Genomic DNA, 12,038 nt, shown 5'->3' with positions numbered 1-12,038 from the left:
ACCTCTTCATGTGTGTTCGAATCACAGGAATCAAATGTAGAAAAAGTGGAAAGATTGTATCTACTTACAGGATCAGTGCTTTTGAAAGATTGATGATTGATGACAAATAGTGCACACTGGACATCGGTAAGTGTAAAGCAATGTATTCAAAGCAAACATTGTTCAATTCTTGAGAAAATCTCATGAGCAAACAGTGACATGCTCGAAGTTTATAGATGTAGTTTGATTAAGCACACCCATCGTGACACACACACACACACACACACACACACACACACACACACACTCTCACACACACACTCACACACACATACACACGCACACGGTTACTATGTCCATGTGAGTGGGTGTGTAAAGCAGAGAGGGCAGGGTCTTGTCTTCCTTTGCTCAAATGTCACAGAGGCCAGTCGTCACACACTCGGAGCTGGATGTACTGGACGAGCATCATGATCTGCTACTTCCTCCTGGTATGTAACAACATTGACTTTTCCTCTTTCCGCAGTCACTTCAACTTCATATATGTCAATTTCTGACTAAATCCAGGGTTACTTAAAGAGGGGCAATGAAAGTATGACACAATATTACCTTAAATGATGTCATAAGATTACAAGGTTTTGATTGTTATTATAAACAAACTTTTGTGTATTTTTTCCGCTCTCTAAGTTTAAGGACATATTGTGCAGTTGATGTTTCTGTATAGATTGTTGTCTTCACACAGCACATAAATAAGTCAGAAATCAATTGGTGTAAAACTGACCTCTTTGAGGCATACAGAAAAAAAAAAGGGAATATTCTGTATGGTCATTACAGAAGGTGCAAAGTACGATGTGATACTGTTGTTTCTGAAACAATCCCTGTGTGTACACTTCACAGAAAACTGGTTCACCAACTGAGGACAATTAGTCAAGTTAATTCCCAAGTGAACTGTCGACATAAATCATGAGCCCCTGCCTTTTGCCTCAAACAAATAGTCCTACTTGACATATTTGAACTCTCCATGTATACACTGTGAACCTCAGCTGTCTTATGGCTGTTTGTCTTTCAGGTTTATTATTTGTCAAGTGCAGCATGCTCAGAGCTGCTGAGTCGTCACAGAAGGACTTGGATCATTGACTCCTTCACAATCGAGGAGGGGCATCCAGGACCCTTCCCTTATGAGCTGGGCACGGTGAGAAAACCACCAAGCAAAGAATCTGGTCCGACTTTGCATCAATAAGTAAATTGTTTGACCAGAAAACTCAAACACCAAATTGATAAATCTATTAATTATAATAAATATAGACAATCTAAAACAATCAATTCTTTCACTAGCTGTTTTTATCTGTCTTCAATGAGCTTTATTTTGACACCTGCAATACTTTTCTTCAATTTTCATCACTTGGATCCACGTGTAGCCTATATCATGAGTTTTTAATCATGAAAATTTATAATGATGAATCCAAGTCTGAGACTCCAAAAAAGTGACTGTGAAGTGTCTGATGCCGTCTTCTAGATCAGTATTGAGCGGGACCATCGAGTATACTTTGATCTCTATGGGGAAGGAGTGGATGAGGATCCAAAGGGAGTCCTCTCCATTGATAAAGAGTCTGGAATCTTGTCTATCCACAGGCCTGTGGACTATGAGGAGAAGAAGTTGCTAAAGGTTAGACTCAACACATACTCCATACATAGTTCGAAGTCTGTCATGTAGTTTTTGGACTTCATGAGTGTGCACAACAAACACATTGGAAAGTGCTCGTCCTCAGTCCTCTAAATAACTGATTCAATCAAATGATTTCGATTATGTCTGCAGCTCCTTCACAGTAAAAGTCGGGACTCTGACCGAATCAAGGCACGATGGAAAGATATAATGCATGTTGGATGTGTGGAATATTGTTGCTATTGCCATCTTGAGTTAAAAAAGAAAATAGTGAAGAAACACACAAAAAAAAGCAAACACTGCCAGGTCATTTTCTGAGTCTATAATTGGAGTTAATATAGGAAGGAGACCCAGTGGAGCTGTACAATATATTTTATTTTAATGTTGTTTATCACCATTTCATATAACAATTACAGTGTCCAACAATTTAATTACATTTTGTCTTTATATTGTGACTAACCTTGAGTCATATCTTCCAATTCACAGCTGAGCTTTGAGGCCAGAAAGTCAGATTTATCTATTGAAACTAAATTAGGAATTGAGATTTCCATACTGGACATCAACGACAACCCACCGCGCTTTCAGATGGATCTCTATGAAATCAGAATTGATGAGGAAAACACACAAGGTAAGGAATATGCTGTAGTAAATACACATCTTCTTTTTTACAATGATTTTCTCACAAAGTGCGCTCCTTTCTTATTTCTTTATTATTCTCCAATCTCCAAAGGCTCCAATCTCCTGACTGTGGTGGCCTATGACAGAGACGAGGCAGGGTCACCAAACTCCACATTCCACTATGAAATCAAATCTGTGTCTCCAAACACTCCAGACACTGAATTCTTCATTAATGAGTTTGGAACAATTTCATTTAAAGGATGTTTGGATCATGAGGCAAGAGCTTTTTTTGATACTGCATGTTAGAATCACGTCAGGAAAATCTAAACTCTAAATGTAATGACAGCAGCATTTCCTGTTCTGTTAGTTCTTCACATGACAGAGAATGTAACACATGACATGTGGTATTTATGCAAATATGTACAGCATACTTTAGTCTAATTATATGTGAATTAAGATTACTAAGGGAGTTGCAGGGTGAGTCTAGAGATTTTTTAAAAGTAATTTAATTTAGTATGTATATTTGTCTCACCGACACTGGATTTGCTGCTAATTACGTGATATTTAATAGATTTATTTATAATAAATAGGAGTACCAGTAATAAATAAAACTCACTTGGATGGATTTTGTGCAAAATGATCGAGCTACTTTGCAATGAAGATACACAAGAAACAAAAGCAATATGACTGGCTCAGTTACCTGTTCTGTATATAGAAAGGCCTGTATTGATCTGATCTAATAATATATGGACTGATTACATCAAGGTGGCTGAAATGTTCACAATACTGGTGGAGGCCAAAGACCACGGGGAAGTAGTCAGCCTGTCAAGTTCAACCACTGTCATCATTCATGTGCAGGACGGCAACAACCACCTCCCAATCATCAGCGGACAAACGGTAGGCATGGCCAGGTTAACCTCCCAGCATGCCCCGGGGCCCCTGTTGACCCCCACCACATTACACATGGTGGTTTCTCAACAGCTGAAATGATCATCTGATAAATCAGTTAGTCAACTGATATTACTATTAAACTTATTGGTAACAATTCATCACAAAAATGCCCAAAATATCAACTGTTTCCAGCTTTTCAAGTTTTGATTATAGTAAAGGCGACCACTTACATTTTTACTGTTGAAAGCTGTTTGAATATTTTAATAAGTTGTTTTTCACTATTTTCTGACATTTCATATAGTGAATAATTGATTTTTAAAGGAAATAGCCATACAATAGATAATACTGCATTAACTGAGGTTTTCTATCTGTTGATTAACAGACAGAAAAGTAAAGCAATTTTTTGAAACATAACTTTACAACAATATAGCATAATATAAACTAAAACAGTTATGGTCTTAAAACTAGATGTGGACACAGGGTCCCTCTACAAGACCAGGGCCACATGATGGAGGAGCAGACGTAGCTGATGTCATACTGTAGTGGTGCAAATTTCTAACAAAGTTGTGATCGTCATACACAATATACAGTATGTTATTGTTATGTTATTTTCTACACTATGTCAGTGTTTTTCCCGGTAAGTTCACACATTTATTCAGCTATATTAGCTCTATGAGTGAATAAACAACCGTATAATCAGCTCAAAGTAACCATGGGTGGAAAATCTATGATTGTTAACACAGTTAACACAGTGTGCAGTACATGCTTGATGTGAGCAGTAGAAAGTACCAACAGATTTCTACATTTCTCATTTTGCCCTTGACCTCTGCACATTCAATTTAAACACCAGGGCACCAGCAGAGTGAAGGAGGACGAGACTGGGTCTTCTCCTCTGCGTCTGCAAGCGACCGACAAAGACACCCTGAATAGCCCGGCGTGGAGAGCCAGGTACACCATACAGGGTGACGAGGGGGAGCACTTTAAGGTTGAAACAGACTCAGATACCAATGATGGAATCCTGACAGTAGTAAAAGTAAGTGCTGTTGGGCTGCATGCTTCACATTACAATGACACGCACCTGTAGTCTGACATGTAATTACTGAATGTAATTACTACATGCATCTGCTCAACTTGAGGTTCATGTTTTTAAATGTCTCTGCCTTAATTGAATTAGAAAATATTTTATGGTAATACATATATGATAAATTAACAACTAAACATAACTGCTGTGTAATTTCAGCCTTTAGACTTTGAGGAAGGAGTGCAGAGGGAACTGTCCATCTCCGTTGAAAATGAGGCGCCATATTTCTTCTGCAAAGTGAAGGAGAGGACGTCCTCAGGCCTCTGGACAGTAGAGACCAGTAAAGTGGATGAACCTCACACTGTGAAAGTCATCATCACAGTAGAGGACATCAATGACCCCCCAGTGTTCAGTGTGACTGTCAAAGAGGCCATGCTGGAGGAGAACGCACCCATTGGAACCTGGGTAGAGAGAGTGACTGCATTTGATCCTGACTCAAGTCATGCAAAAGATTTTGTGTAAGTGGGAAGTTTATTTTAACATATATGATTTATTTTGACGTTTTATCTGGGATCGTCTCCTAAGTAGCCTCTTCATTGTATCCGTCCACAGGTACACGATAGGAAGTGATCCTGCTGGCTGGGTGGCAGTCGACCCCCACGCAGGCGACATCACAACAGTCAAAACACCGGACAGAGAATCTCCTCATGTTGTTAATGGTGTCTACACCATCTTACTGCATGCAGTGGATAATGGTAAGAGTCAGAGAAGTGCAGATCGCAAAGACAAAAGCCGATTATTTCATCCTCTCATGACTGAGGAAATGTTTCACTCATTTCTCCACTGCAAAAATTGGACAGGGAATCCACCTCAAACAGGCACAGCTACACTGCAAATCCATGTGACTGACCAGAATGACAACGTGCCGCAGCCAACAGTTCAACACATGGATGTGTGTGTGTCCGACAGCCCCACTACCACCAACATCACAGCCTTTGACCTGGATGAAAATCCCTTCGGAGGGCCTTTCACATTTGAGCTGCTGGGAGATGTCAAAGGAAAATGGAAACTGAATCCCTCATATGGTAGAGAAACCTACGCAGTGTAGTTAAATATCACAGCAAACATTAATAAAGGAAAAATTATGAAATTGTGATTATCTCTCACAGGTTACACAGCTGGTCTGGTGAAGGAACCCGGTGTGTATGCCGGACCACACACAATTAATGTGAAGATCTCTGACCTGCAGGGGGAGTATGGCGTTTACAACCTCAGTGTGACCGTGTGTGACTGCTCTGCAATGGCCAACTGCCGAACCCACCGAGAGGCCGCCACGAGAGCTGCCTCTGGTGCTGTAGGCGTGGTGTTTGCCTCTCTGTTCTTACTCCTGTGTAAGAAGCTGCATCACTGGCTTTTGTTAGTATCACTGCATGTTCCAATTCTGACAACTCACTGCAAGTTCAATTTTTGTCATCTCTATCTCACCGACAGTTCTGCTGCTGATGGCCGTCACCATCTCCTGCAAAAAACACTTCACTATGGTGCAGACGGATTCATCTGGAGAAACCCTCCTCATATCAAACACGGAGAAACCAGGAACAGACTGCAAGGTCACTGCTCAGAAAGCTTTACAAACCACCGACATGTTTTCATACAAACATTACTATCAGTTTTATTTTATTTTTCTAAAGGTGCCTGACGGTGTCCTGGCAGTGTCCCCTGACAAGAAGCACCCTGATCCATCTCACTGGCAAACTATGCATGATGGGATGCAACACACCATCTTTTCATATGAGGTGGGTACAATGGAATTAACATGGACACATGGTCACTGGTTAAAATGTAAAGATCGAGGAAGATCTGTCACATTTCTCAGATTTTTTTGTGGAATAGCATGTTGGTCTCCTACAAGTTTTCTCACATGTAATTTGGTGAAAACCTTACCTGTAAAAATGTCAGACTGCTGGAGTGTGTGAATTTGTTGTACTTTAACTCAGCTGTCTATCTCAGTAGCTCCTGTCATTCTGTTCAACAGGATGTGGAGCAACACTTACACTACCAATTCACTGACTGTAACCAAGTAAATGCACACCACTGAAGGCAAATGATATCAGTCACAACTCTACATTCAAATATTTACTTTAATATTCACACCACTCCTGCTTTCCTCAAATCTTAGACAAGCTAGTGTTCTTCTATGACCAGTGACTTCCAACACACACACCAGGTAGTGTGACAGTTGTTTGGTTTGTGCTTATTTTGTCTTTGAGGCAGTTGCTGCTGAAGAAACTTTCTTTGTGAACTTTTTGTTGTGTACAGTTTGAGGACATGAGCACAATGAATTTCCTCAACAAAAGGAACTCCACCTATGCATCAGATGTGACTCTTCTCACTCTGCTTCATCGGGTTGGTAGTGCACATACAGTTTTCTGTATACTTGTAAAAGCAGTGCTGTGACTCGTCTACACGTGCGTGAGCCTGTCGCAGTAAAATAAGCACTGCATTTAGTTTGACTTTGATATTTTCCATCGTCTGCAGAGGCTCTCCTCCCTCCAGGAGACAGAGGATGAGCTGCTGGACTATGAGCCTCACCTGTACGCAGAGGAGGGGGACTCGGATCACCTCTCAGAGCTGGAGAGCATCACCATTCCTGATGTGGATTCACTCCAGAAAACACTAGAATACTTGGGCCCCAAATTCAGGCAACTGGCTTCCATTTGCAGGCCACCGCATATTCAAAACTGAACACACACCCTTCAGCCAGTCTGGGTTTTTTTTTTTTTTTTTTTTTTTTTTTTGTGAGCTGGGTTTTTAGGTTGATGTTATGTTTGTTATAATAATCTTTGGGGGCAACATGTTAAATAGTTTCTCTTCTCAATGAGAATATACAGAACCAGAGGAAAATCAGTGTGTTAATCACATTATTTAATAGCAACTGTTACATTTCCCCAGTTTTCATTTTACAAGAAAAAAAAAAAAAAAAAAAAAAAAAAATGCATGCTTGCTGGCCTGTTCAAGTGACACTTTCCACATTGCATGCTTCCACACTACCAATGAATATATTTGCTTTTAGTGCACAGCTGCTGGATTAAAAATAAATTGCTCTCCCATTTCATATAAGGGTCCAAAATCCATTTGGGATAATGGGAATTTTTTTTGCTTCGTGTGCTTCAAAATGTGGGAAAATAGGGAGGAACCTTTTTAAATTAGTAGAAAACTACAATATTCATTATTTACAGAAAATGGTAACAAAAAGACAAACGGAAAGAAAAGCCTTCAAACCCTCCCACTACCAACTTTTGGGAGGGGTCGCTGCTCAGCGGTGCTCTGCCCCCTGAGTCCCCGGCCTCTGAATCCTCGGCCTCTCAGGAAGCGACCAGGCACTCCAAACGTTTCCATGTTCAACTTTTTCTCCTCTGCCCACGTGGTTCTCCTGAGGACACAAACACACAATAAAAAAAAGCATATACATTGCAGAGCATGGGAATCTCCTGAGGTTAGACAAAAAGAAATAGGAAAGGTTACATAATCACCTGGGCTTAAGGTCTGATGAGATGTTGTCAAAGAAGCATTTGGCTTTGTCGTAGTACTTATCACCGACAGTTTCCTCCTCCTCCTCCATACCCTGACTCTCTGGGGCCTCTGCAGAATCCACTTTTTCAACTGCAGCATTTCACAAAAGAAAAGAACACATACATATATGTACATCTAAAAACTGTTTTATATATTGTGCCCACTGAAACTGAGGTGACCGATAGAAACATACCTACAACCTCCTTTGTAAGGTCATCTTTAAACTGAGCGTTTGCAGTTTCAAAATCAAAATCTGACTCAAACTGCAAAGTTGTAGCCTTTGAGTTTTTCACAAGAAGTTGGCCTCTGCTTCGGTTCCTGGACCTGCGACCGCCTGCACGTGACCAGCGGTAGAAGAACAGTTCAGCCAAATCTGTTCAGAACATGTTCAACCCTAACCCTAAGATATTTACTTTTTTAAATCTGTTTCTTGCAGACAACATTCTGACAAACGGTCAAGACAAAACAAATATTGCTTTTCTGTCACTAACAAATAGCTTATAATGTGCATTTTTCCTTTTGATACCTTGTTTTTGCCTTTGCTTCTGGTTCTCAGTACTCTGGTTTTGAATCTTGACTGCAGTTGGCTGAGCTGACGCCCGATCTAAACCTGAATTAATTATATGTTGAAGATGTTTCTTATTTCAGTTTAAAAAGTAATGCAAGAAATTAAAGCCTATGAATGTTCAGAGCCACTGTGAAGTCTGCTTACTGGTGGGTACATTCTCCTTCTGAAACTGGGAACCATCCCGGCCCGAGCGCTGGGCCGGGCGGACAGGCTGTCTGCTCTGCGGCTGGGTTGATGTCTTTCCCCTTCTCTGGGTAGCACCGGCCAGTGGCATGGTCTGGACAGCCTGCTCGACCATGGGGGCCCTTCTGGCTGGGATGCCATGAAGTCCTGGTACTGAGAGCAAAGGAACAAACATGGTGGAGCTGCATATATCGTCACCGACATGTCTGATGTGTCCAAGATGTCATTAACTGTACCTAGGCCCAGTGCTGCATTGTACTGCTGGTTGAGTAGAGAGCTAGCTGCCAGCTGGTTGTAGGTGGGCATCATGTCCCTGTATGGACTCCATCGTGGGTGATACGCAGCAGAGGAGCTGCCAATGGATGACTGAAAATCACAACAATCAGGACAAAGCAAGTTTGAGAGTAATATGACATTTTGTTTTATGCCACGGTGGAAATTACAAAGTCAGACACATCTCCCTGAGCCACACACCTGCACAATAGCAGGGTCACGAGGCAGACCATGGTGTGGTTTTGGTGGTTCTGACACAGTGATATCCTTGATGTCACTTCCTCTGAAAATTATGTATTCATAAATTTCATCTTTTGGTGGCACTGGTCTATCAGTGTGTCGGTCCTCTGTCCCATAGGATTTAACTGTAATGAAGATAATTGAAAAGTGAGGTTTAGTTTAATCTTCAGCATTCTTAATTGACAACTTAATGTATATGAATTAGTTTGATAAAGAGAAAGGGAAAAAAAACAAGTGTGTTCAACATCTTGCAAATGATCAACGTACCTTTGGCTAAAGCAACCGTGGACCTGTCTGTGTCGACAGAGGACAATATTCCCTCATAACGAATCTGTGCCTTGGAAATCAAACTTATTTTACTGCCGATGTAAGGGGTTCCTGATCCTCCACTCATGCCTGCGGTGAACTTCGTCAAACGGAGAAGTAGCAGCTAAATCACAGAGTATTAAACCGCAGCAAACATTTCATCACGGCTTATCAGCAATGTACGCAATCAGCCACCACCTGTGCGCTTTATAACGTTGGCAATGACGCTCCTAGTGGCTGCTGGGTCACCTGCGCGGAAAGTACGGTGAGTTTCTTTAGCCAGCCGGCGTACACCTGCTGAGCCAAATAGTCTGTGGAGTCTGTAGCCCAGGTAACATCAGACACAGACAGGAACTGGCGCTCTGTGGTGGCAAACTACCCTCCAGGCGAGTTGTCCCACTTAACCTTAATGCAAAATGAATAGAGAAATGTAACGTTGAATGAGAAAATGGAAAATAAACCATTATAAGCCAATATTGTGCTACATATACACACATAGGCCAGGGATGGGGATAATATTCTAATTGCTGAAACATTACTGAACAAAAGTTTTAGGACACCTCAGCTTTTCCAGCTGTTGTTTAAATTTACACAATTCAGTGTCTTAGTTTTTCTGAAATTAAATCATAGATCAAATAAGCAGGTTGATATTTAAAAACAAGGAGTCATGGAATCTACTTGCTAAAACACATTTTTGACTAATTCAGCAGCTGAGCTCACTTGTGATTCTACAATGCATCAAATATTGTTCAGAAAGTTTGTCTCAACACTGTCCAAGTCAAGTGAAATCAATTTTTTATTTATATAACACCAAATCACAACAGAAGTGATAACGAGGCACCTTTAGAGCAGGTCTAGACCGTACTCTTTATAATACACTGTTGCTGAGTTTCCATGAATGTGCTGCACTTGTCGTTTGTCTTGCTTTCACCTTCTGTCCAGTTCATGTCAAACCAGCTCCATGGTTTAAGCCTGGAGTTTAAGTCTGCTAGTCTCTCATCATATATGTTTTGCATGTTTTGGCTCATTATCTTGACCAACCTGCCTGTCTTTCTTTTCTCACCATTGTGTGTGATAGCAATATACAGCACTACTTCCTGCAGTACAGTCTTGTCCTAATACATTAGAGGTGTAGTAACACACTTTGACACTGCAACCTTTGCACAGACAGATGTTGGGACACATGTAGGAATTATTTGCATTAATGTCCAAGGCTTCATTCACTTCCATTGCTGCATAAAAAACTATGCGTAAACCAATTACTTGAGCCCTGAAAAAGGCCTGTTTTTTTGTATGAAATTTACATATTTTTTTAAAGTTTTGTTGTTGTTTTTTGTTTACCTACAACTTACCTTTGCACTATTAAAGGTTTTTTCAATTGACTTGAACTACTAAAATTTCAATAATAGCTAGAAAAATTTGATTGCTCTCAGACTCTTAGGCTTTCATTGACTGGTTTGCAGTTGTATCCTATACTGCAAGTCAAGGATTGTCACAGGTAGGTAGGTAGGTAGGTTACTTTATTTATATCTGTAGGTAAATTTGGTTTGCAGTCAAAGAGTAATCAGTCTTACACATACACATTTAACAGACAGTGCAGACAACTCCACATGCACAGGGTAAATAAAGATACATAAACAAAAAAATAAATTAAAACATTGCATCTATGCAGTGTCACTACAACTCATGAATGATGGCTGCTGGAACCAAGCTCTCTTTATACAGTTTTGTTCTGCACTTTGGGACTGTGAACCTTTTTCCAGAAGGAAGAAGTTAACTGGACCATTTAACAATTTGGTTGAGAATATTCCTGCTCTTTAAAGACAGATTTCCAAACCATGACGCCACAGAAAAAGATAAAAATCGATTCAACAAAACCACAGTAGAATAAGATCATCATGGTCTTGTCAGTATGGAAATACGGCTCAGACACCTCAGACACAGCAAACGCTGATGGCCCTTCTTACACACAGCTTCACAATTTGCCTCAAAGTTTTGTCAATAATTGTCCCAAGGTATTTGTAAGACTGTACCATTCCACTGTCTGACCTTTAATGGATGTAACTTCATGTGTGTTGGCACGTCTTCTGAATTCAATTATCATATCTTTTGTTTTAGATATGTTCAGTTGAAGGTAGGACTCCTCACACCACTTGACAAAATCATCTATGACCAGGCCGTGGCTGGTCTCATTGTCCTGGAGCCTACTAACAATAACAGAGTCATCTGCATACTTTAGGATGGTCCTGTCATTAGAAATATTCAGCTGATGATAAATCCTCTGATTCTTTAAACCATGTTGTAACACTCAACAACCATGGGCAACTGACTCAGGATCTGAAAATGAAGTTAACTGATGCCTACAAATCAGGCAAGCCTATAAAATGATATCAAAGCCATTCCAGCTTGATAATTCCTCTTTCCATAATGTCATTAAGAAATGGCAGTTTAGGGAAACTATGGAATTCAAGACAAATCTGGAAGACCAAGAAAACTTTCAGATAAAACTGCATGTGCGCTGAGAAGAAAGGCAAAGCAATACCCCTGAATGAGTGGAAAGGACCTGCAGGAAGGTTTAGCTGACAGATGAGTGGTGGTACACTGTTCCTTTGTGCAGTATTAGTACACAAGTATGGTTTACATAGTTACCAGAAAGAAACCTTACCTTCAGCCTCATCAGGAAGTTAGTGTCTGAAGTCTACAAAGCAACATCTGGATAAGCCAGA

At 40.5% G+C, this 12,038-nt stretch overlaps 2 protein-coding genes across 2 annotated transcripts; one reads left to right on the top strand and one right to left on the bottom strand.

The window, feature by feature from the left end:
- Window positions 1-344: 344 nt before the first annotated feature.
- On the top strand, window positions 345-8,429 carry cdh27 (cadherin 27). Its single transcript, XM_023428023.2, has 15 exons — window positions 345-467; window positions 1,046-1,168; window positions 1,493-1,642; window positions 2,126-2,267; window positions 2,370-2,533; window positions 3,023-3,154; window positions 3,999-4,181; window positions 4,389-4,687; window positions 4,782-4,924; window positions 5,030-5,254; window positions 5,339-5,560; window positions 5,661-5,779; window positions 5,861-5,965; window positions 6,489-6,575; window positions 6,708-8,429. The coding sequence occupies exons 1-15, from the start codon at window positions 429-431 to the stop codon at window positions 6,912-6,914; spliced, it is 2,340 nt and encodes a 779-aa protein (XP_023283791.1). The 5' UTR covers window positions 345-428; the 3' UTR covers window positions 6,915-8,429.
- On the bottom strand, window positions 7,446-10,561 carry LOC111671007 (protein LSM14 homolog B-like). The gene is made up of 8 exons (XM_023428024.2): window positions 9,274-10,561; window positions 8,968-9,131; window positions 8,730-8,859; window positions 8,455-8,646; window positions 8,269-8,352; window positions 7,936-8,076; window positions 7,703-7,832; window positions 7,446-7,602 (listed from the first exon to the last, which is right to left on the bottom strand). The coding sequence occupies exons 1-8, from the start codon at window positions 9,398-9,400 to the stop codon at window positions 7,446-7,448; spliced, it is 1,125 nt and encodes a 374-aa protein (XP_023283792.1). The 5' UTR covers window positions 9,401-10,561.
- Window positions 10,562-12,038: the final 1,477 nt, after the last annotated feature.

Source organism: Seriola lalandi, unplaced genomic scaffold (assembly GCF_002814215.2).
Source record: "Seriola lalandi dorsalis isolate HSWRI2012SDOR001 ecotype SW California unplaced genomic scaffold, Sedor1 jcf7180002054864, whole genome shotgun sequence".
Classification (NCBI taxonomy): Eukaryota; Metazoa; Chordata; class Actinopteri; order Carangiformes; family Carangidae; genus Seriola; species Seriola lalandi.
The sequence above is the reverse complement of the archived record's forward strand: the minus strand, read 5'-3'. Positions and strand labels throughout refer to the sequence as shown.